This window comes from Epinephelus lanceolatus, chromosome 23 (assembly GCF_041903045.1).
Source record: "Epinephelus lanceolatus isolate andai-2023 chromosome 23, ASM4190304v1, whole genome shotgun sequence".
Taxonomy (NCBI): Eukaryota; Metazoa; Chordata; class Actinopteri; order Perciformes; family Serranidae; genus Epinephelus; species Epinephelus lanceolatus.
Genome location: NC_135756.1, coordinates 4444074 through 4465257, shown reverse-complemented (window position 1 = coordinate 4465257; position 21184 = coordinate 4444074). Strand labels below are relative to the sequence as shown.

Below are 21184 nucleotides of genomic sequence, written 5' to 3'. Positions count from 1 at the left end.
TCAGTGAGAATCTACAATGTAAATAGTCATGAAAATAAAGAAAACGCATTGAATGAGAAGGTGTGTCCAAACTTTTGGCCTGTACTGTATATAAAGAACTTGAACTAAAAACATTAAAAGCAATATGCTAATTCATCTTTAATTCATATTTTCTTCATCTTTACAATTTTCTCATTGGTGCCAAAATTAATTGTCAGAAACGTTTTACTAAAATATTTATAGGACTAAATATAACATCACAATTCATGAGTTAAAACAGTATAATAAAATAAAATAAAATTAGATAAAATAAATAGATACATAGAAATATAACAATAGAAAGGTGTTTTTTTTAATTTGAATAATCCACATTAGTTATCAGGTGAAGTGATGGTTTTACTCTACTTTTAATTATTGTATTGATTTTAAGTCCTGCACTATTCTTCTTTATTCATTTATTTATTTTTGTTTCTATTACGTTTTAATCTTTTTTTTTATATTTCATGAAACTAACTTAACATTTAAAGTGTCACTTGTTTTTCAGTGCAGTGCCCTTTACATGCACACAATCTTTTTATACTTCATATTGTCAGATTCTGCACGTTCCTTTTCTGCGGGTAACTACCACTTCTACTTCTTTTATTCAAATATATAGCACATATATTTGAAAATACTTTAATGGGATTTTCTTCCATATCATATTTATGTCTCTTGACTTTTAGCAATACTCGCTTTTATTGTTAATATCATTATCTATAAATATGTTTATGTCATGCACCAATACTCCAAAGCAAATCTACTGCATGTGAAAACTTATCAATAAACTAGTTTTTGTTTCGTTATGAATTATTGATAATTATTTAGACAGTGTCACCTGTCGACCTTCACACACCGTGACGAGCTGCTCTCTCTGCAACACGTCCGCTCTTTAAAAGGAAATGATGCTGTCCATCTACAATTATTGGTCTGATGCTGACGCGGGTTTGCTGTCGCAGCATGTCGCCATGGCAACCGCAGCGCCGAGGAAACGGTGATTTTCCAACAGGCCGGTCGCTACGGGAAACCAACAATGGTGCTGATGGGATGGAGGGAAGACAACAAACTGACCCTGAGTCCGTGACTCCACATGAACTTCATCAGGTGTCACGCATGTGATTTTGATTCATATTTTAATTCATGTTAGAACCACAGTGTGTGATAAAACCTCACAGGTATGGAAGCTCAATGCTGCCAAGAAAATGGAAAAACTTAATTAAATAGCCTGAGTTGAAATTATGAGACGGTGAGTAAAGAGTAGAAATTATTTTAGAAGTTAAAAAAAAAAAGTCAAAAGAATTGGACAGTAACTTCACTGACTGTCTCATAATTTTCACTTGGTAAGTCATTTTTTTTTTTTTTTGGTAGTGTTTTGTTATTCCGACTTATAAAGTGAATTTCTCATTCTTGTTTTCTTAATCTAAATGGTAAAAATTCTGGCTTTAAAAATAATTTTTTTTCAGACTCAAAATTTTGAATTTTTGTTTAAATATCTCTGATAATAATAATAATTTTGACTTCAATAGTAAAAATGTTTGACTCTATGGTATGAATCTGACTTACGATCTCATCTTTTCATTGTTATAAACATTTCTATCTATTTATATATTTTAAAATCTTAGTATGTCATAAATTTGATTTCGTAGCCTAAATTAAATTTTTAAAAATTGGAATTGAATAAAAGTTACAATAATGAGCCAATGAGTGAGAAAACTTTTACTTTATAAAGCAAATCATTAATATTTTAAAGTGTCTACATCTTAAATCAGTTTCAACACTGGAGGTCCAGATTTTGACTTTGTATCTTTATTACAATTACCAGTTATCTAAATCATTTCTATTCAGATACTGATTTCAATTATTATTTGATAATTTAATATCTTCATTTTGAATGAGTAAATCAAATTGTATCTGCTACTATATGAATTATTATTTATCTTCTGAACTGTTAAGTGATTTCCAGATTGAACACATTCAGACAGCGTCATCTTTGATAACATATTTATTTATTTACAGGTTTTTTAAACAGTCATTGAGCATTTTAAATGCTGATTACTGACGAAAATAAAACAACATATTCTAAAGAGTAAAAGATGAAGATGAGCTGATGGACTGATGAAGGTGAAGAGGTATTTTTTCTGCATGTTACCACTGACTGACCAGCGACTTCCTCATCTATGACAAGCTGATGAATGTAATCGATTACTAATAATAAATAAACAGCATATGTAATCAGCATTTCTCAAATTAATCCCTTATTATTTTCACCATTACCCGAAGAAATTAAGGTATTTTAGACTCTAAGGGAGGAGATAATTAATGGTTTGTAATAAATTAAGGTATTTTTAATGGACTATCTGCACATCTAAGGTGCATTTTAAGGAGCTTAAACCCCTTGAAACTGACAAAATAACAAAACAGCCATCCCTTAAGTCAGAATGTTTCAACTAAGGTGAAAATTCAGGCCTTCCTTTTAAGGTTTTTTTTCCACCCCTTTATTGAAAATTTAAGGACCTTTTTAAGTCCAAATTAAAAAGCTCCTATAATGTCACTTTGTTCATTTTAAGGGGTTTTTACCTCTTCAGGAAAACCCATTCAAGTACCTTAGTTTATTACCATCCAATCATTATGATACAACCTTTCATTCCTTAAAAAACCCTTAAATAATCCTTAACTAGCCCTTGAATACACACCAAACACATTTGCCTAAATTGAGGTGTTTTCCATGTTTCTTAATCTGTTTTAAAATTTCAAGTGTTTTCAAGGGACCTCTGGAAACACCTTAACTCAGATAAGGGCGTCTGCTGTGTTCAGGAGGATACAATAAAGGATTAATAAAAGCGTGTTTTAAGGGATTACTGTTTCACAGAGTGCCTTTACTGATCATTAGGTAAAAAAGCTCCATCTTACAGTCACATTATGTACAAGATAAACACACAGAGTATGTACATGGCTGCAGACGCTTCCCGTGACAAAAACAACGCAGCGTCTCCAAAGGTCCTGTCCACGTCTCTCAAACTGTCCGACTTTTAACCCCTCAGCCCTCCGTCCAGCGTCAGAGTGCCGAATCTGAAGAACAAACAGCCACATGTTAATATTTCATTTTCAGTAATATGTTTAGCCTAGCTTAGCACAAAGAGTGGTCGCCGAGGGAAACTGCTAGCCTGCCTCCATCGAAGGAGAGGTTTGTTTCACAGTAGCGTCAAACCCCTTTATCAGTTTACCACCTCTGAATTTACACTTAAAATTGTCTATTGTTGAACCCTGAGAGTTATAAATACACTTAATTGGACTCCGATATATTAAAATTCTAATTACGACTTTTAAAAGTATCAGTTGGTTATAGAGCCAAAAAAAAATCGAATTAATCCATTCATATATCCTCTTAAAATCCCATTAATTCAAGAATTACAATAGCCTTAGTTTTTCAATTAAGGTGAAAAATCAGAAAAGTACATTTGAAGGAGTTTTAACTTCTTAAATCATAGAAAAAAGCTATTTAAAACACCTTAATCAGATTGATTTACCCCTTAAGGCATGGCAACCATTCATTCATTTATACCTTAAAAGAGCCTTAATGTTTCAGTTAGGAAGGCTTTCACACTATTTGGTACATTTTAATGGTTTCTGTCCCCTTAATCCATAACCCCCCTTAATATACTTAAATCTATTATACTCTTAACATTTACCAAATAACAAATTTGCACCCTAACTAAAGAAAGGAATTAACTGGTGACTGAATTCATGCACTTAAATGATCAAAAACTCCTTAACATGTTACATATGGAGCCAGGCTAGCAGTTCCCCCTGCCGCCACAGCTAAGCTATTCATGTATATATTAAACATGTATTAGTCGTGCTGTCTGACCTCTCTAAGAAGTGGTTGTTCTCTGCCAGCTCTTTGACGACACCCTCCATCTCCTCCTTCAGCTTCTTCATCCTGAAACATCGAGTCAGTGTATTAAACATTTGTTTGTTTGTCTTTTGTTAGACGTTATTATCGTGTGGTCAGCGGAGGCGACTCTGTAACAGAGAATCATATCAACAGTTACACTGAGAAAGTCAGTGGGAAATAAAATCTGTTATTTGTGAGGTTTAAATGTGACACTCAACACGAGCCAGGTGATCAGGCTACTCATTATTTTTGTTTATCACAGTGATGTAATAATGATGATGATGATGATGATGATGATGACGAAGAAGAGTAAATAAAGGTCTCACCCGAGTGTCATCTCCACCAGTGTGTTCTGACTCAGGTAGGCCTGAGGTTTCATCCCGCTGGACACCAGAGGAAGAACTTTCTGAGGCAGCTGTTCCTGCAGCTGGACACACACACACACACACACACACACACACACACACATTACTAATTTTGTCCATTTAATATAATTACCTTTTAATCCTTCTTCCATTTGTGTTCTGTAAGTTACGACACATGATGTTCGTTGATATCAGTTATTGATGATGTCACTGTGTCTGGTGTTTTCATTTCATCAGCGTTTTATTTTGCATTAATTTATTTCTTTACACACCTGTCTGTCTTTCAGGTATGATTTAGGTTGGCCTGTTTGAAATTTATTTACTTTTAAATATAGCTTTATAGCGATTTTTGCTCCATTATATTTTCTTGTAATCTGTTTTTAACTGAATTTGCTCATTTTCATTTATTTTTTATAATGTAGCTTTATATTAATTTTTGCTCCATTTTATTGTTATTTTTATAATGTAGTTTTTCATAATTTTTTACTGCATTTCATTTTTATTGTATTTTTTAATTGATATTTGCTTTTATTCAATTGGATTTGTAATTGATTTTTTCCCCATTTTACTTTTTTAATAATGTAGTTTTTTACTGATTATTGCTGTTTTTTATTTTTGATTGATTGATTTTTTTTTTTTTGCTCCATTTTCTTTTTTAATGAATTTATATTTATAATTTCTTTTCATAATGTAGGTTCTTCGCTGAGTTTTGGTGTTTTGTATTTTTTATGATGATTTTTTAAAATTGATTTCAGCTCCATTTCATTTTCATGGTGTCGCTTTTGATCGTTTATTTTATAATGTAGCTTTTAATTTTTCATTTATTTATGTATTTTTGCTGAATTGTTTGCACTATTTTCATTTTTATTTATTTTTAATTTTCTTACGCAGATTTTTAATAATTTTTGCCCAGTTTTCTTTTTTAAAATTCATACACATACAGAATGTGGCTCTTTGTAGCAGAATTTAATTTAATATTAACATCACAAATCTGATTAAATTGACCTCTGGAGATGATTTTGGGTGTTTTTCTCCAAAGCAGTGATGAGAGGAGAGACTTTTAAGGAAAAATGACTACTTTAATGCAGTGTGGAGGATAATCCATTAAGAGTTCGACTACATGTTAATCTGAGTGTTTCACTCACTCAGGTTTGACCCTGATCTCCAGCTGAGTTTTTGGTATCGGTCTAACAGTCCTCTCACACTAACATGTGACGTGTCATGATGTCGTCAGGTGTGTTCAGTTTACCTTGATGGCTCTCTCCATCAGCATCGTCACCTCCTTCTCGATGCTGATCAGCTGACCAGACAGACTGAGCAGCTGCTTTCTCACGTGATGAACCTTCCTGAAAACAAAAAGACGACCGAGCTTCAACACACAAACTGTTGACTCTTCACACTGTCGCTAAGCAACAGGGGGCGTTATCAGGGAGACCAGGCCTACTTCCTGTCTGTTTGTGCAGGTGAACAATGGAGGGAGAGGAGATGATTTACCTCATCCACTCTTCGCTCTTAGAGATGAAGAGGCGATATTTCATGGCACACTCCTCTGTGAACAGAGACCGGGCTTTACTGGCGTGGAGCACCAACTTCTGCCTGTCAGAGACACACACACACACACACACACACACACACACACACACACACACACAGGTCAGGATTTCAAAATAAAAGCTGAGGACGTTCACACTGACGGAGTTCAGACAGAAAACATCAGGGACAAATTGCCCTCTACAGGCAGGGAGCTGCAACTACAGCTGCAGTGGAGCAACAATCTACCAACAGCGCGAGTTTGATTATTTGCAGCCCAAAGCTTCCAAAATGTGTTTCTGTCTGTCTGAGTATTAATAATATTTCTGTTGAAATCAATTTAAGACATTCATTTACTATTTAATACTTACAAGTGTGTGATTTAAGGGCAGTTTAACCACAGATCACATGAAATTCATTAGGCATAAAGGAAAACAAATTAGATGAAAGTCTGCTATGCTAGCTACCTTTATGCTGAGCTAGTTAGCATTAGCAGGAGATAAACTGTTTTTCTTTTCTGTCATGATTTGACTCCTTCGATTACTTCATCAAAATTGCTATTTGCCAGTAACAGATAACTTGAGGGAAATCAAAAATTAAACTTAGCTTTGCTTTTGGCTAAGGCTAGTCACTACCTAGCTACCTTTACGCTAGGCTAGTTAGCTTTAGCAGAAAATGTGAAATAAACATCAAATAACCAAAATGTCACTTCATCAAAACAGGTAGTGAGGGAAATCAATAGGAATCAATGACTAAACTTAGCTTTACTTTTAGCTAAGCTCAGCAGCAGCTGGCTATCTTTATGCTAAGGTGGTTAGCTTTAGCAGGAGATTAGCTGCTTTTCTTCTCCATCGTGAACAGATTTAGCTGCTGACTCATGACAGTAACTTATGTGGAATAAACAAACTGAAAAACCAAAATGTTACTTACAACAAAATAGATATTTTTAACAGATAACATGAGGGGAATCAGTAACTAAACTTAGCTTTACTTTTAGCTAAGGCTAGCTGACAAGCTAGCTTTCATTTAACATTGCTCACTTCTTTTAGCTGTATAGTTAGCTATTTTTCAATGGCAAAGAGTGAACTATGACTTTTGCTCCATTTTATTTTTTTCCTTTTATAATGTTTCTGCTACATTTTAATTTTTCTTTTATAATATTGTTTAGTGTCTATTAAAAAAAATGAAATGCCGTTTTTACTATAATTATACAGTGTAAAAAAAAACAATAATTACTGAATTACATGTGAACTTTCCCCCCAATTTTTGTTTATTTATTTTAGCATTATTCTTATCATTTTTTAACAATTTTATTATTTTATTAATTTGTTTTATTATATCATATTATTGTAATTAACATGATTGATATTGTACATTTTAAAGTGTTTATTTTTTTTAATTGAAACCTAAGTACGGTTTTGTAGTTACTGCAAACTAAAGACGCTGTTTTTTTACAGAAATTAAATATTTTTATGGCATAATATTTGTTTACATAGTTAAACAGATGTCAGGAAGTCAGGTACAGGTTTTAACTACATTTTGACCTTGAAGTATTTTTACTGTGTTTTGTGTTTGATGGCAGTATGATGTCAGTGATATCTGATAAAAAAAAAATTCAAGAAACTTACTTGTCAAATTTATGGATCTGTTCTTCATTGTAGGGCAGACCTGAACACAGAATATAAAATATGCTGAGCCTCAGTGAGGGAAACTCTCTGTTACAGCAGCACAAGAAACAGACCAGAGAGGTCGCAAATCAGATTAAGAACTAAATAAAATCAATTCAATTAAAGAGAGAAATTACATAAATAGCTCCTGTATACACATCACATATTACACAACTTGTTTACTGACCATTTAGGCTGTGACTTTTTTTTAATTTTCAGGGTTGTAAAGTGATCAAATTTGCCAGTAATTCACAAACAGACAGATCTGAGTCTGTGTGGGAGAACTTACGTCTCTCAGCTTTGTCCTTCTTGAACTGTTGGTAGATGGCTGTGATGGCATCCAGCAGCACTTTGATTTTCTCCACACTGCAGAGACAAACTCACCGTCACACACTGAAACATACATGTACTACATACTGCTACATCTAAACACACACAGACGGCCTTACTTCCTGTCCTCGGGGTGTGTCCCCACTTGTTGTGTCCAGCCGTCGGTCAGCAGGCCTCCAGGGATGAACTTACTCTTGATGTCTTGTGTCGTCCGTTCGATGGGCTCCAGAGAGCTGGAGATCTGCACACACAGTCCGGGACGTAATATATAAATACACCCTAATAAATACGAAGCGCTTCAAACACAGACGTCACACAGACACATATTAGAGCTATGTTACCGAAAATAAATCTGCCGTTATATTACATTGAGTGGAAGGTTATCCACGGTAGATTACTGCAACAGTTTCACTACACGCAACAAAATTCCATGATTTTTCCCAAACTTTCAATGATCTTAACTAATTCCATGACTTTTCCATGATTGTGGGAACCCTGCACTTAGTAACCACCTAGCAACACCACAGCAGTCACTAAGGGTGGGCAAGATATCAAATATGCTCGATGTATTGCAGCTTGTTCTACTGCTGCTCGACTCGCGTTTCTGCGTTCTAGGCACCTGGCGTTTTTTCTGGCGCGCTCTGAACTTCTCAAGTTGAAAAAACTTCAACTCAACTTTTCCCATTGTCCAATCGGATGATTTAGGTGATTTGAGAGGCGGGCCTTCTGTGGTGGTCATGACAACAAGTTTACAGTTGGTAAAAAATGGAGGAGAAACTGGTGGTAGTGGTTGCTGGATACCCAGAGCTGTACAGCGCGACGATAGACAGCAGGTCGTCAAACTGCCCGAGTCATCCTAAAATATGCCTGTAAACATCCATGATGGAGGAGAAGCTCCTGGACCAACTGGTGGTACTCCCCATGATCCAGCCTCTTTTATAGGGTCTCATGTACCCACACAGATCTCTGTTTATCTGCTGACAGCCTCTCACCCTCAACCACAGCTACAGACAGTACCCTCTGCCTCAACATGTCAGCAACTACACACTGACTACTGTGAGATGAAATTAAAAATGGTAGATTGATTACAGGGGAAGGTTAGTGTAAGGACGTGATGGGGTGGTTGCCTGGAAACTAGTCCACAGTGACAGTTTCTCTTAGTGAGACTATTGATAGCGTGGGCAGACAAAGCGTGTGTGTTTGTACCTGCAGGGCTCCACACCACAACTATTTAGTCACGTTTTCCAACCATGGAGCACCACTGCAACTTGCAAATACTGTTAATGTATGAACTGGAGAGCTGCTGGTGTGTTTCCAGCTCACAGTGAGTGAACCCTCACGTTTAACCCTATGGGCCCGAACAACGCATAGTGCGTCCAAATTCACACCCGTTCTTCTCTGTGGATTTTCTCCGCGACCATGCGTCATAGCCACGCATATCACGTGAAACAGTGGAACTGTAGCTTTCCGACAAGGCCAAGCACTTGTAGGTAATCCAATGTTTTCACAGCGAAAAAAAATGATAAAGTTACACTAAAATTATGTATAACAGAGCTTTCATACAGTTCTGCACACACAATACTCTTGGATGGATTACTCGCGAATGCAGGGTCGCACAAAAATGCCACATATATCACATGAAAGCGCAGGAGCAGAGCTTTCTAGTGATACCACACACCATTGTGCTGTCATCCCATCACGCTATAAATCCAGATTAATTGTCTACAAAATAAAAACCTGACGAATTTCTTTACAGTCCATTATACAGATCTTGTTATCAGTCACTTCATATAGTGAGGAATATCGTATCTTACCACGTCTTAGGCTTGCGTGTGTTTCTCCCTGTCTATCCACATTTGTAGTCCGGCTTTCAAGATGCAAATATCTCCATATTGTCCAGTTGACACTCCATCAAACTTTGTATGACAAGACCAGCCACTTCACCTTTGCACCCAGACAACTGCAGCCTAATTATGCATGCTGACAGGGCCGTAGTCACCATATACATTGAGGGGGACACGTGTCCCCCTCAATGCCCAAAATGCCCCCCAATATATAACTGAAACTGAAAAACAAATATTATCTTGGAGGACATCATTGCACTTGGTTGACTATTTTCTATGATCTTAGATGTAAATATTGCATGTTTCTTTCAGATAAAACACATTTTTGACTTGTGAATGAGTCAATGGAATTTCTTGCAATAATGAAAAAATACTGGCAAACATGTCCGCCTGGCACAAACCACATGTTTTGGACAGCTGTGAAGTGACAGAATGTCCCACCATCATGGTTCTTATATTGCCAGATTCCAGAGAGTCTCCCCTCTTCATATTTGGCAGAATATGTCATTTTCCAACTTGCTATGGTGAGATACATGTAAAAATGTAAGAATTTAGTAACACAGATTTGTTTTTTTTTTCATTGATATAAAAATTAATATAAAATACAGGCACATAGAAGGACATGAAATGATGGCAAATCTACTTAGCTCAGATTGTCCAAGACATAGCATGTGTACAAAACCCAAAACCAGTGAAGTTGGCACGTTGTGTAAACCGTAAATAAAAACAGAATACAATGATTTGCAAATCCTTTTCAACCTATATTCAATTGAATACACTGCAAAGACAAGTTACTTAATGTTCGAACAGGTAAACTTTGTAATTTTTTGCAAATATTAGCTCATTTGGAATTTGATGCCTGCAACATGTTTCAAAAAAGCTGGCACAAGTGGCAAAAAAGACTGAGAAAGTTGAGGAATGCTCATCAAACACTTATTTGGAACATCCCACAGGTGAACGGGCTAATTGGGAACAGGTGGGTGCCATGATTGGGTATAAAAGCAGCTTCCCTGAAATGCTCAGTCATTCACAAACAAGGATGGGGCGAGGGTCACCACTTAGTGAACAAATGCGTGAGCTGATTGTCGAACAGTTTAAGAACAACATTCCTCAACGAGCTATTGCAAGAAATTTAGGGATTTCATCATCTACGGTCCGTAATATCGTCAAAAGGTTCAGAGAATCTGGAGAAATCACTGCACGTAAGCGACAAGGCCGAAAACCAACATTGAATGCCCGTGACCTTCGATCCCTCAGGCGGTACTGCATCAAAAACCGACATCAGTGTGTAAAGGACATCACCACATGGGCTCAGGAACACTTCAGAAAACCACTGTCAGTAACTACAGTTCGTCGCTACATCTGCAAGTGCAAGTTAAAACTCTACAATGCAAAGCGAAAGCCATTCATCAACAGCACCCAGAAACGCCGCCGGCTTCGCTGGGCCCGAGCTCATCTAAGATGGACTGATGCAAAGTGGAAAAGTGTTCTGTGGTCTGACGAGTCCACATTTCAAATTGTTTTTGGAAACTGTGGACGTCGTGTCCTCCGGACCAAAGAGGAAAAGAACCATCCGGACTGTTATAGGCGCAAAGTTCAAAAGCCAGCATCTGTGATGGTATGGGGGTGTATTAGTGCCCAAGGCATGGGCAACTTACACATATGTGAAGGCACCATTAATGCTGAAAGGTACATACAGGTTTTGGAGCAACATATGTTGCCATCCAAGCAACGTCTTTTTCATGGACGCCCCTGCTTATTTCAGCAAGACAATGCCAAGCCACATTCTGCACGTGTTACAACAGCATGGCTCCATAGTAAAGAGTGCGGGTACTAGACTGGCCTGCCTGTAGTCCAGACCTGTCTCCCATTGAAAATGTGTGGCGCATTATGAAGCGTAAAATACGACAACGGAGACCCCGGACTGTTGAACAACTTAAGCTGTACATCAAGCAAGAATGGGAAAGAGTTCCACCTGAAAAGCTTCAAAAATTGGTCTCCTCAGTTCCCAAACGTTTACTGAGTGTCGTTAAAAGGAAAGGCGATGTAACACAGTGGTAAAAAGGCCCCTGTGCCAACTTTTTTTGCAATGTGTTGCTGCCTTTAAATTCTAAGTTAATGATTATTTGCAAAAAAAAAAATAAAGTTTCTCAGTTTGAACATTAAACATCTTGTCTTTGCAGTGTATTCAATTGAATATAAGTTGAAAAGGATTTGCAAATCATTGTATTCTGTTTTTATCTACAATTTACATAACGTGCCAACTTCACTGGTTTTGGGTTTTGTATGTAGCCTTTATAATGACTGTGATATGAGCTTAAAAGTAAAGGCAGTAAAAATACCCCAAAAACGCCTAGGGCCCATAGGGTTAAAGGCGCAGCGGCAACAGTTTAACTTCGTGCTAACTGCTAACAACAACTGTTGATTGGAAGCTTCAACTTCACAGCGAAAACATCGACACGTGTATTGCGATATAGCCTAATACGATATTCACATTCATATCAACCAGCCCTTGCAGTCACCATTATCTTGGCAACCACTTACTTGCCAACCACACAGTGACCATACTAATGCCTTAACAACCACCCTAACCGTCTTGGTAACCTTAGTAACCATGAAGTTAAGCCTTAGCAACCACACAGATCAGTGCCTTGCTAGCCTCACAGTGACTATACTAATATACACAGGTGAAGTTCTCGACCACAGACAAGTTAACATGTAAAATAACAAATGAAGCGAGCGCTCACTCTGAGAATTTTTTTGTGCATGTCGGAGATCTCGTCGTACTCTGATGACATCATGTTGGCCTGCATCAGCACCTCAAACCTGCGGGACAGGAGACAACAGGTGCTGTGGTTATCTGACACGTGTTAACTGTTGATACACTGAAGTTACATGATGTCTGTTACTGAGTGTGAGTCACTCACAGCTGCTCGGTCTTCTCCAGGATCTGAGTGCAGTAGTTACACAGATGGAAAACCTCAGACTTCTTGTGTTGAATCTCGCTGTAGTCCTCCTTCATCAGCTCGCTGGGAAACAAACACACGCTTTCATCAGCACAGATTCATTTATTGTTGAAAGACATATGCTTTATATTTGAAAGACTTTGGTTGATGCTTTTATCATTTACTATTTCTAAGTTTTTATAATTAAGATTCTGGCCATGCTCTCTTACAGCAAGCTTTTTTCTAAACCCTTTTTATTTTCTTTGATCTCAGGGTTTCTGAGCACGGTTTTATATGATCCACCTCATGAACACAAACAGGAAGTGAGCTAAATCTAAACACGTGCTCACTGGGTGGACGCACCTTCAGCTGACCTGTCTGCCTGTGTAATATTTCAGTCAGGAGACATTAAAAGAAGACCCTTGAGCTGGGTCATGACAAACAGGGGGCTCGTCCGGTCCAGTACGCAGGCAGTAAGTCGTTGAATTGGCTTAATGAATGAATGAGCTTGTAGAAAGTGACGACTGAGTTGACGGCACTGCATGAAGACCAGGGATGAGTTAAGTGTTAAGTGTAGATTTGGATAGGCAGATAAAGTAGAGGGGATTCACACTCTTCTTTTTGTGGGTTGACTGGACCTTGTGCGATCACCAGGACCTCCAAGTCCCAGCAGACAGACAGACAGACAGGGGAAAACACACACGAAGCAGCAGGAAGCCGTCACAGAACTTACATCAAACCCCGAACTCCTTTCCGCACCAGCTCCTGATAAACCAGCAGAGACTCTGAAGTTTTCCATAAATGTCCAACGTCACCTGCAAACGTCTGAACAACAACAACAGGACTGTCAGTGAGAAAAACATCATGCTCTTATTCCCCGAGGAAAAAATGTGTTTAAAACTTCCTGTAACATTTGTTAAATCCTTGGTTCGTGTTCTCACGGCAGCATTTACAAGAGGACCAGATCAAATGCCTTGTGTGAGAAAGCTGCTCTTGATTGGTCAGAATTTCCATGTGGGAAAAATCCAGGAAGTAAAGCAAACGTTGAAGAAGATAAATGTGACACTTTCTAATGTCAATGTCAATCATCTGAGACGTCACAGTGCTCAAATTATTGTGTTAAATAAGTACCTTTGCGTAGCTGGCGTCCAGGTCGAGATCGTAGCGAGGCTGAACTTTGGGAGGACTAGCTGTGAAGACAAAAAGTTAAAACAAGTTAAAATGTTTTTTTCGTCTTTGAGTTCATCGAAATGTTAAACCTTTCTGAGTTTGTTTTATTAGGCATTACAGACTAAACTGAACAACAGAGAAACTTAACTCTGCTGGGTGGTTTGACCCAGGAAACCAAAAACAGAGAAAATCATACACATGTACATCAGACTTAAGTTTTTGTTCCCTCTTCAGCTCATTTTTATGTTTTAAGATTCAGAATTTTCCAAAACTTGCAGACACATGCCCTTCTCGGAATAAAGAGAAAGAGTACGACAGCAGGAGCCTGCAAATTTAAGACTTTTTAAGACCTTTAAATACCTCCTGGAATTCAGGTTAAGGAATGAAACTGGTTCTTATTAAACATGATGCAAACTCTTAATTAATCAAGGGTCTGAACAATAATAGAAACAAAGTGGGAAATTAATTTCTGAGGTTTTTTCGGTCATGTTTGATCAAGTAAATCGTGCTCTCTGAATATCGTACTGATATCCTGGATCATTCTGTGTCTGCAGAATAAAGAATAAAACCTGCTTTTACTGTGCAGCACTACGTACGGTCTTCGAAGATGAGTCCCACAGTGGTGACGGATTCGCGGCTGACGAGCATGATGGGATTGTCTCTGGAGGTCTTGGGAAAGGTCTTGGCCTGGCGGTTGGGGTCGAGGACGAGGCAGCGGCCCTCGTACAGCAGCTCCTGGTTGTGCAGCGGGATGCTGGCTCTGCGTGACAGCAGCTCCTGGAAGAGCGCCGCCCTGTGGACACATGAGGGAACAGCTGCTTTCAGACACACTGAACACAGTCAGATTTTGTTACTAAACAGATCCTCCACACTGATGTTTCAGTGAAGTGTCTCTTACGTGTTGTATTCGTGGATGTAGACGTGGTGCAGCGTGGCCTGCTGCAGACTGAACACGTAGACGACAGTCCGGTGCAGGATGTCGTTGGTCTCGGCGAAGAACTGGTCGAAGCCCCAACACTTCTCCTGATCAGCCTCCAGGATGTTGGCGAGCACCGGAGTCAGGAGGCTCTGAAGACCCCTGAAACATCAGACCGGAGTCAGGTTCATGGCTATAATCACTACTGATATATACATGCAATATATTCTGGTATCATAGGTCGGTGGATACATATGTTCATGTTTGATTTACTTCCTATTTATTTAACACCAATTGATTATTTATTAAAACACTAACATGTGTTTACAGTGTTGTCTTACTTGGACAGACTGCAGGACACCGGCATCTCCGTGCTCCACTCGATCTTCCCGTTCTCGCACTTCTGATGTCCAGAGATCGTCCCGGACGGTTTCTCTGTGATGATTTTATACCTGAGACCAACAAACAGCTCAGTCAGTTTTTAATTCTTCCCTCATCCTTCTCAGAACCAAGCTCACATCTCACTCTTACATGACTTCTTTGTTCCTGCGCGGCCCCTCGAACGGTCTGAACGGCAGGCTGCCGGTGGCGGCGTGGTAGAACGTGACCCCGATGCTCCACAGGTCGACCGTGGCTCCGTACTTTTTCTGGTGGTCTTTTCTCAACACGGCTCGCTCATACATGTCAGGATGCTGCACAGGGAGCACATGAAGAAGAGGTCAAGAGGTAGGCAGGAAGTTAAAGACGTCAACTTGGACCCCTGGAAAACTGTGATGGAATTTTTGTCGGGCTATGGCAAGTTCAGGAAAGTTTCTGTTATCTACACATGAGGAGCTTCACATCAACAATTTATGGTTGAACGTGGGCGTGTAAAGGACGGGGCACGAGGCTGGTCTACATGCGGACAATGCCAAGTTGATTTTGGACTTATAAAAGGAAACTGTGCAGTGGCAGGCGTACACATGGTGGATTCTCTGCAGAGTTTTATAAATGAGGCCCCAGGTGTGTTTTCCCTCACCAGGTATTCCTCGGTGCCGTACAGAGACACAAACTGCTCGTCGTCCTCCAGCTCTCTGGCTGCTCCGAAGTCTGTCAGTTTGTAGACGGAGCGTCCGTCCTCTCCGATCACACGCATGATGTTTCCTGGTTTGATGTCCCGGTGGACGATACCGTACTCTCTCAGGTGGTTCATACCTGCCACTGCAGACACAACGTCCAATCAGAGAGCACATCAGAGTCACTGAAACACTACAGGTAAGCGTCCTGAATCCATCTCTGACAGCAGGTCAACAAAACGAGAACACAAAGAATTTATCAAAGTTCAACTTCAAGTAGCTCATAATGATGCTAAGAGAATATCATCTAAGATGGTGTAGATCAAGTAAAAATGTTCGTAGCTGCAGGAGTCAATACTCTTATTGTACCTTTGTACACAACTTATTCTACGTTATGTCTTTTATCTGGACCCTGAGTCTGTGATAAAGTTTTGATTGACTGATTAGCGGCCTCATTAGGATTAAAATCTGAAACTTGATGGAACCAAACTTTCGTCTGAACAAATATTCAGGAACATAAATTAATATTTCAGAAGATCAAATTGTCCCACTGACCCACATCGTGCAGAACTATAAGAAACTCGTCCTCAGGAAGTCCGTAAGCATTGGACGACTCCTCTAACACCGTGTAGAGACTCCCACAGGGACAGTACTCCATCACCAGGACCTTGTGACGGGTGTTAGACTGAGAGGAAGACGATGATGAAGAGGAGGTTAGAGATATGTTTATTAAATGACAAACGTCTTATCTGGCAGTCACTGACCTCTTCCTCCACAGCGAAGAGTTTGACGATGTTCTTGTGGTTGAGTTTTTTCAGAACCTCGAACTCTCTCATCTGGACGTCCAGCGGCCTCAGAAAGCTCAGGTTATTAAAAACTTTGACAGCGTACAGGTCGCCGGTTTTCTGTTCAACACAAAGAAGATGCAGTCAGACACATTATATTTAAGATTTACTCCATCAGTTCATTTTCGACTGCTTATCCAAGCTTGGTTGCGGAGGCAGCAGGCTGAGCAAAGTATTCCTCTCCCCAGCAACGCTTTCCAGCTAGTGGGACGAGCCTGGAACACCTCTAACAGGAGGCGCCCAGGAGGATCCTGATCAGATGTTGAACCACCTCAAGTGACCCCTTTCGACGCGAAGGAGCAGCGGCTCTACTCCGAGCTCCCTCCGGATGTCCGAGCTCCTCACACTATCTCTAAGGCTGAGTGCAGACACCCCACAGAGGAAACTCATTTGGGCTGCTTGTATCCGCAACCTCATTCTTTCAGTCGCTACCCAGAGCTCATGACCATAGGTGAGGGTTGGGACGGAGATGGACCAGTAACTCAAAAGCTTCGCCTTCTGGCTCAGCTCCCTCTTCACCACGATGGTTCAGCACAGCGCCCGCATCACTGCAGACGCCGCAACAAACCGCTGATCCATCTCATGCTCCATTCTACCCTCACTCGTGAACAAGATGCCGAGATACTTGAACTCCCTCGTTTGAGGCATTAACTCTCTCCCAACCCGCAGGAGGCAATCCACCGCTTTCCGGCAGAGAACCATGGCCTCAGATTTGGAGGTGCTGACTCTCATCCCGACCGCTTCAAACCACCCCAGGTCATGCTGGAGGTCACGGTGTGATGAAGCCAACAGAACCACATCATCTGCAAAACGCAGAGACGCAATTCTGAGGGCGCAACCCGCGTAAAAGCCCTGAGTTGACCCGACAGATCTGAGGCGTCGACATTAAACGAGACATGTAATCCCAAATTCAAACAGAACATCAGGTTCAGACTGATCCTCAGACTCTGAAGATTTAGAAATTCCCCCTTTGTGCAGTTTTACAGCCTGAAGGCTTTTTTTGGATCAACCAAAGCACAAACTGTGTCGTCTGACGCTCACAATCTTTGACATTAGTTCTGAGTTTTCGGATGTAAAAAGCAGAAACACGGCTCTTCCTACACTGAATCTTTTCCTCTCCGTATATAAACAGAGTCTGTGCTTCCCATTCAGATAATTCTGCTTCCTCCCATCCGGACTTCTCCGTCCTCTGACTCATGACCCGGTCATCGGCTGAGGTTCAAGCTCTGAGTGAGGAACCACATGTGTTTCCTCTGAGGAAGCTTTATAAAAGACAACAACCTTACTATCTGTTTACTGATTGGTCAGCTGATGTGACGGGATTGTGAAAGCACAACAGCAGATTAGACAAAGTAGTTTCTGCTTCCTCAGCATGACACTGGAGAGACACTCCTCTCCATCTCTTCTATGTCAGCAGTCGAATTAGAAAGTGAGGACGTCCCATTTGGCGACAACAACCTCTCTAACCACGTTGGCCAGATGGAAAACACCCCCAGTGTTGTGTTTCACAGATTTCTACACAACCAACCAGATCAACTGAAACTATGTCGACATGATCTGAACATAAATCCCAACACATCAAATGAAAACACTGAAAAGGAGCTTCTGTTCTGAGCATTTTGTGCAAGACGGCTATTTTAAAACACAGAAATTAAAACCAGACTTTGGTCTTTTTCCCTATCTTTAAAAGATATATATTATTTCAGTACATGTACGATGCTATCAAACCTGGCAACCCCACAACAAAAGTCATGAGCTGATATAGCTGATATATACCATGATGGAGAGTAAACTGAATATAAAACCCGAAATATTTTATGGATAAAACAACCAGATAGGAACATTTGGTTTTGGCTTCTCCAACTGAAAAGTCAAGATAAAGCATCCTGTAAAACTGAATCCTGTAAATGCAGACTGTCCTTTAAACACCTTCCTGCTCAGTGATTGGCTCTGAGCCGTCCTGCAGCAGCTCAGGTGAGTCAGGTGTGAGGTCGTACCTTGTGTCTGCCGCGGTAAACGTTTGCCGTGGCTCCCTGACCCAGCAGGTCGGAGATGAGCCACAGGTAGTTGGTGGTGCTCTGCATCCTGACGGCTGCAAGTGATGCTGAAAACACACAAACAACTCATCAATAACAGGAAGTGATCGACAACCAGGCTGGAAATCAATCCTCTGTACTTTCCAACACCAGCTGAAATCTATGTGTATCAAAAGGTGGCATCAAATAATAAAATCATCACAGTGACAAAGCTGTAACCATGAGGTGAGGGCAGCTTTACTCGGAAAATTATTTAAACAACTATCTGATTATCAAAATAGTTTATTATTGTTTTTCTGATGACTAACATATGAGCTCAATAAATCACTAAATAATTATTTATTTATTTTATTTTTTCGTCTTTTATAGGTATGTACATATATAATAAATATTACTATACAAAAGTAATACAATTAAAAAACAGATATAAGATAAATTTATATTTTAATTTATTTACTGTTGTATTTATGCATTTTATATAATTTGTTAAGTTATGTCTTTTTTCAATTTGTCATATTAACTCTGATATTTTTCTTATATATTACTTTATTACATTATTTGTAACTGATTTTATTTTTTGTATTGTTTTTTAAATTGGTGGACTGTTTTGCAAAACTATGTTAATGTATATATTTTATTTTTAATTAATTTTTATACATATTTATTGTTTTAATTGTGCGTCCAATATAAATACATTTTTGTCATATTTATTCTGTCATATTTATTTACATTACATATCTAATTTTTTGTCATTTTAATTAATTCATTTTACACCTGTGATTGTATTTTGATTATTTTGGAAATATTATTTTATTTAATTTTAAAACATTTTTTTTTTACATATATTATTAGTAGTAGTATTTTGTGTCACATTTTTTACATATGAATTTATTTAGCATCATTCTTATGTTTATTTTTTTTTTACATATATGATTTTATTTTGTGTAATTATTAATTATATTTTTAACATAAATTATTATCATTATTTTGTGCCACATTTATTTTATTTTACATAAATTTATTCTATGTTTTATTTTTTGTTTTGCAAATTTTCACGTCAAAATCAGAAACACTAATGAATGACTGAATTAGCTTATATACTTTCACTACGTCACCGCGTAATCTGCTCTTGACGTCACGGTCCGTAGGTGGGAAACTCCCGTTTCAGAGACAGAATTCACCGTAACGTGACGATGATACAGCAGATAATTAAAATGCTCTGATTCTATTTAATGTCACTAAATCTGCTGCTCCGGATTCACGAGCCGCCGCATCAAACCCACCTAATTATCTTTAATGAGGAGCTAACAATGACATCAGCTAACATTAGCTCATTAATATATAAACACACCGCGCAGTTAAAGGTTCAGAGATCTCCTGTGTGTTGTATTAATGTCAGTAAATGTGTCTGTTAGCGTGTTGTGCGTTTTATATTTTCACTTTCAGTCGGCAGACATGGACGCTGACTGTCACAGAAATCGGAACTAAAAACACGATCATTTAAACCCGCGTCGTGCAAACAAACTGACCGTATATCTGCAACACGACACCGGGTCCGTGAGCTAACACGCCGAGCTACAAACCGGTAACGGTGAACAAATTATATTTGCGTGTTTTCTCGTTTAAAATGAGTCATTTTTATTTTTGTTTATTTCCTCACCTTTCTTTTCTGCTGCGGAGTCCTCTTCTTCCGCTGTTTCCTGGCCACATGACAGCAGCGGGCCAATCAGCGCACAGAGTGTAGTAAAAGAGGGCGTGGCGAAAGTATCGTGATACTCAGAGGAGCAGCGGCAGGTTAAAAAATATGCGCAGCTCTTACCCTCTAACACAGGTATAAAACAACTTTCAACGCTCGGGTTTTTTTTTTTAATTAATCTTCTTCACCCGTCCCACCTGCTGTCACGTCAGTTTGTAGCGGAATAACAGTTTGTACTGACGTGGCAAGAGGAGCTAAATATGCCAAACTGTGCGCACTCCTGGCTGTTACCAGTTATTACGGTAGCTGCACAGAAACCTGAATCAAAACCTACCTGTCAGTGAGGTGGAACAGGCCCGTTTATATAACACATTTATTGAAGACTGCGATAACAAATCTGCAATATAAACATCAAGAAACTCACAAATATAACGGTTACTACAAAGTTTTAGACTGTGTAAATAAGTTAAAACGTTTATCTAAAAAGTATTAAAAACACAGTAGAAAAATAATTTGTGCCTGTTTTCATATAAATTTTGCTCCTACTGTCGTGTTTAATTATTCTAATTTACGTTTTTCGTTTTTCAAATTTAATTATGGGTAATTTTTGTTTGGTTTATTACCTGTATGTTGTTGCTGTAATGTTTGACAGATACAAATAAATAAATACATAATACACAATAAAAGAAGTCATTGCTGCCTTTTCTCATTCAAAGTAAAAACATTACAATCTTTTTTTTTTTAAGTTATGGATTTGTTTAAATTAAGATAAGAAGGAATGACATGATACTTAAAAATGACAAATAAATAAATAATACACAATAAAAACACAACAAATTTATTGATTTCAGTTAAGATAATGAGGGGTGACATGA

General features: G+C 38.7%; 1 protein-coding gene across 2 annotated transcripts; it reads right to left on the bottom strand.

Moving 5' to 3' along the window:
• Nucleotides 1-1999: 1999 nt before the first annotated feature.
• Nucleotides 2000-20411, bottom strand: tbk1 (TANK-binding kinase 1). Of its 2 annotated transcripts, none has more exons than XM_033615080.2 (21): nucleotides 20274-20411; nucleotides 18575-18681; nucleotides 16497-16637; nucleotides 16288-16417; nucleotides 15696-15877; nucleotides 15209-15369; nucleotides 15019-15129; nucleotides 14660-14839; nucleotides 14358-14554; nucleotides 13723-13781; nucleotides 13325-13416; nucleotides 12574-12675; nucleotides 12394-12472; nucleotides 7922-8043; nucleotides 7762-7838; nucleotides 7434-7473; nucleotides 5770-5871; nucleotides 5525-5621; nucleotides 4237-4337; nucleotides 3884-3955; nucleotides 2000-3084 (listed from the first exon to the last, which is right to left on the bottom strand). In XM_033615080.2, the coding sequence occupies exons 2-21, from the start codon at nucleotides 18659-18661 to the stop codon at nucleotides 3045-3047; spliced, it is 2172 nt and encodes a 723-aa protein (XP_033470971.1). In that variant the 5' UTR covers nucleotides 18662-18681; nucleotides 20274-20411; the 3' UTR covers nucleotides 2000-3044. The 2 variants fall into 2 exon arrangements, with proteins under 2 accessions (XP_033470971.1, XP_078021187.1); XM_078165061.1 differs by having other exon boundaries at nucleotides 18575-18683; nucleotides 20277-20308.
• Between the last annotated feature and the right edge of the window lie 773 nt (nucleotides 20412-21184).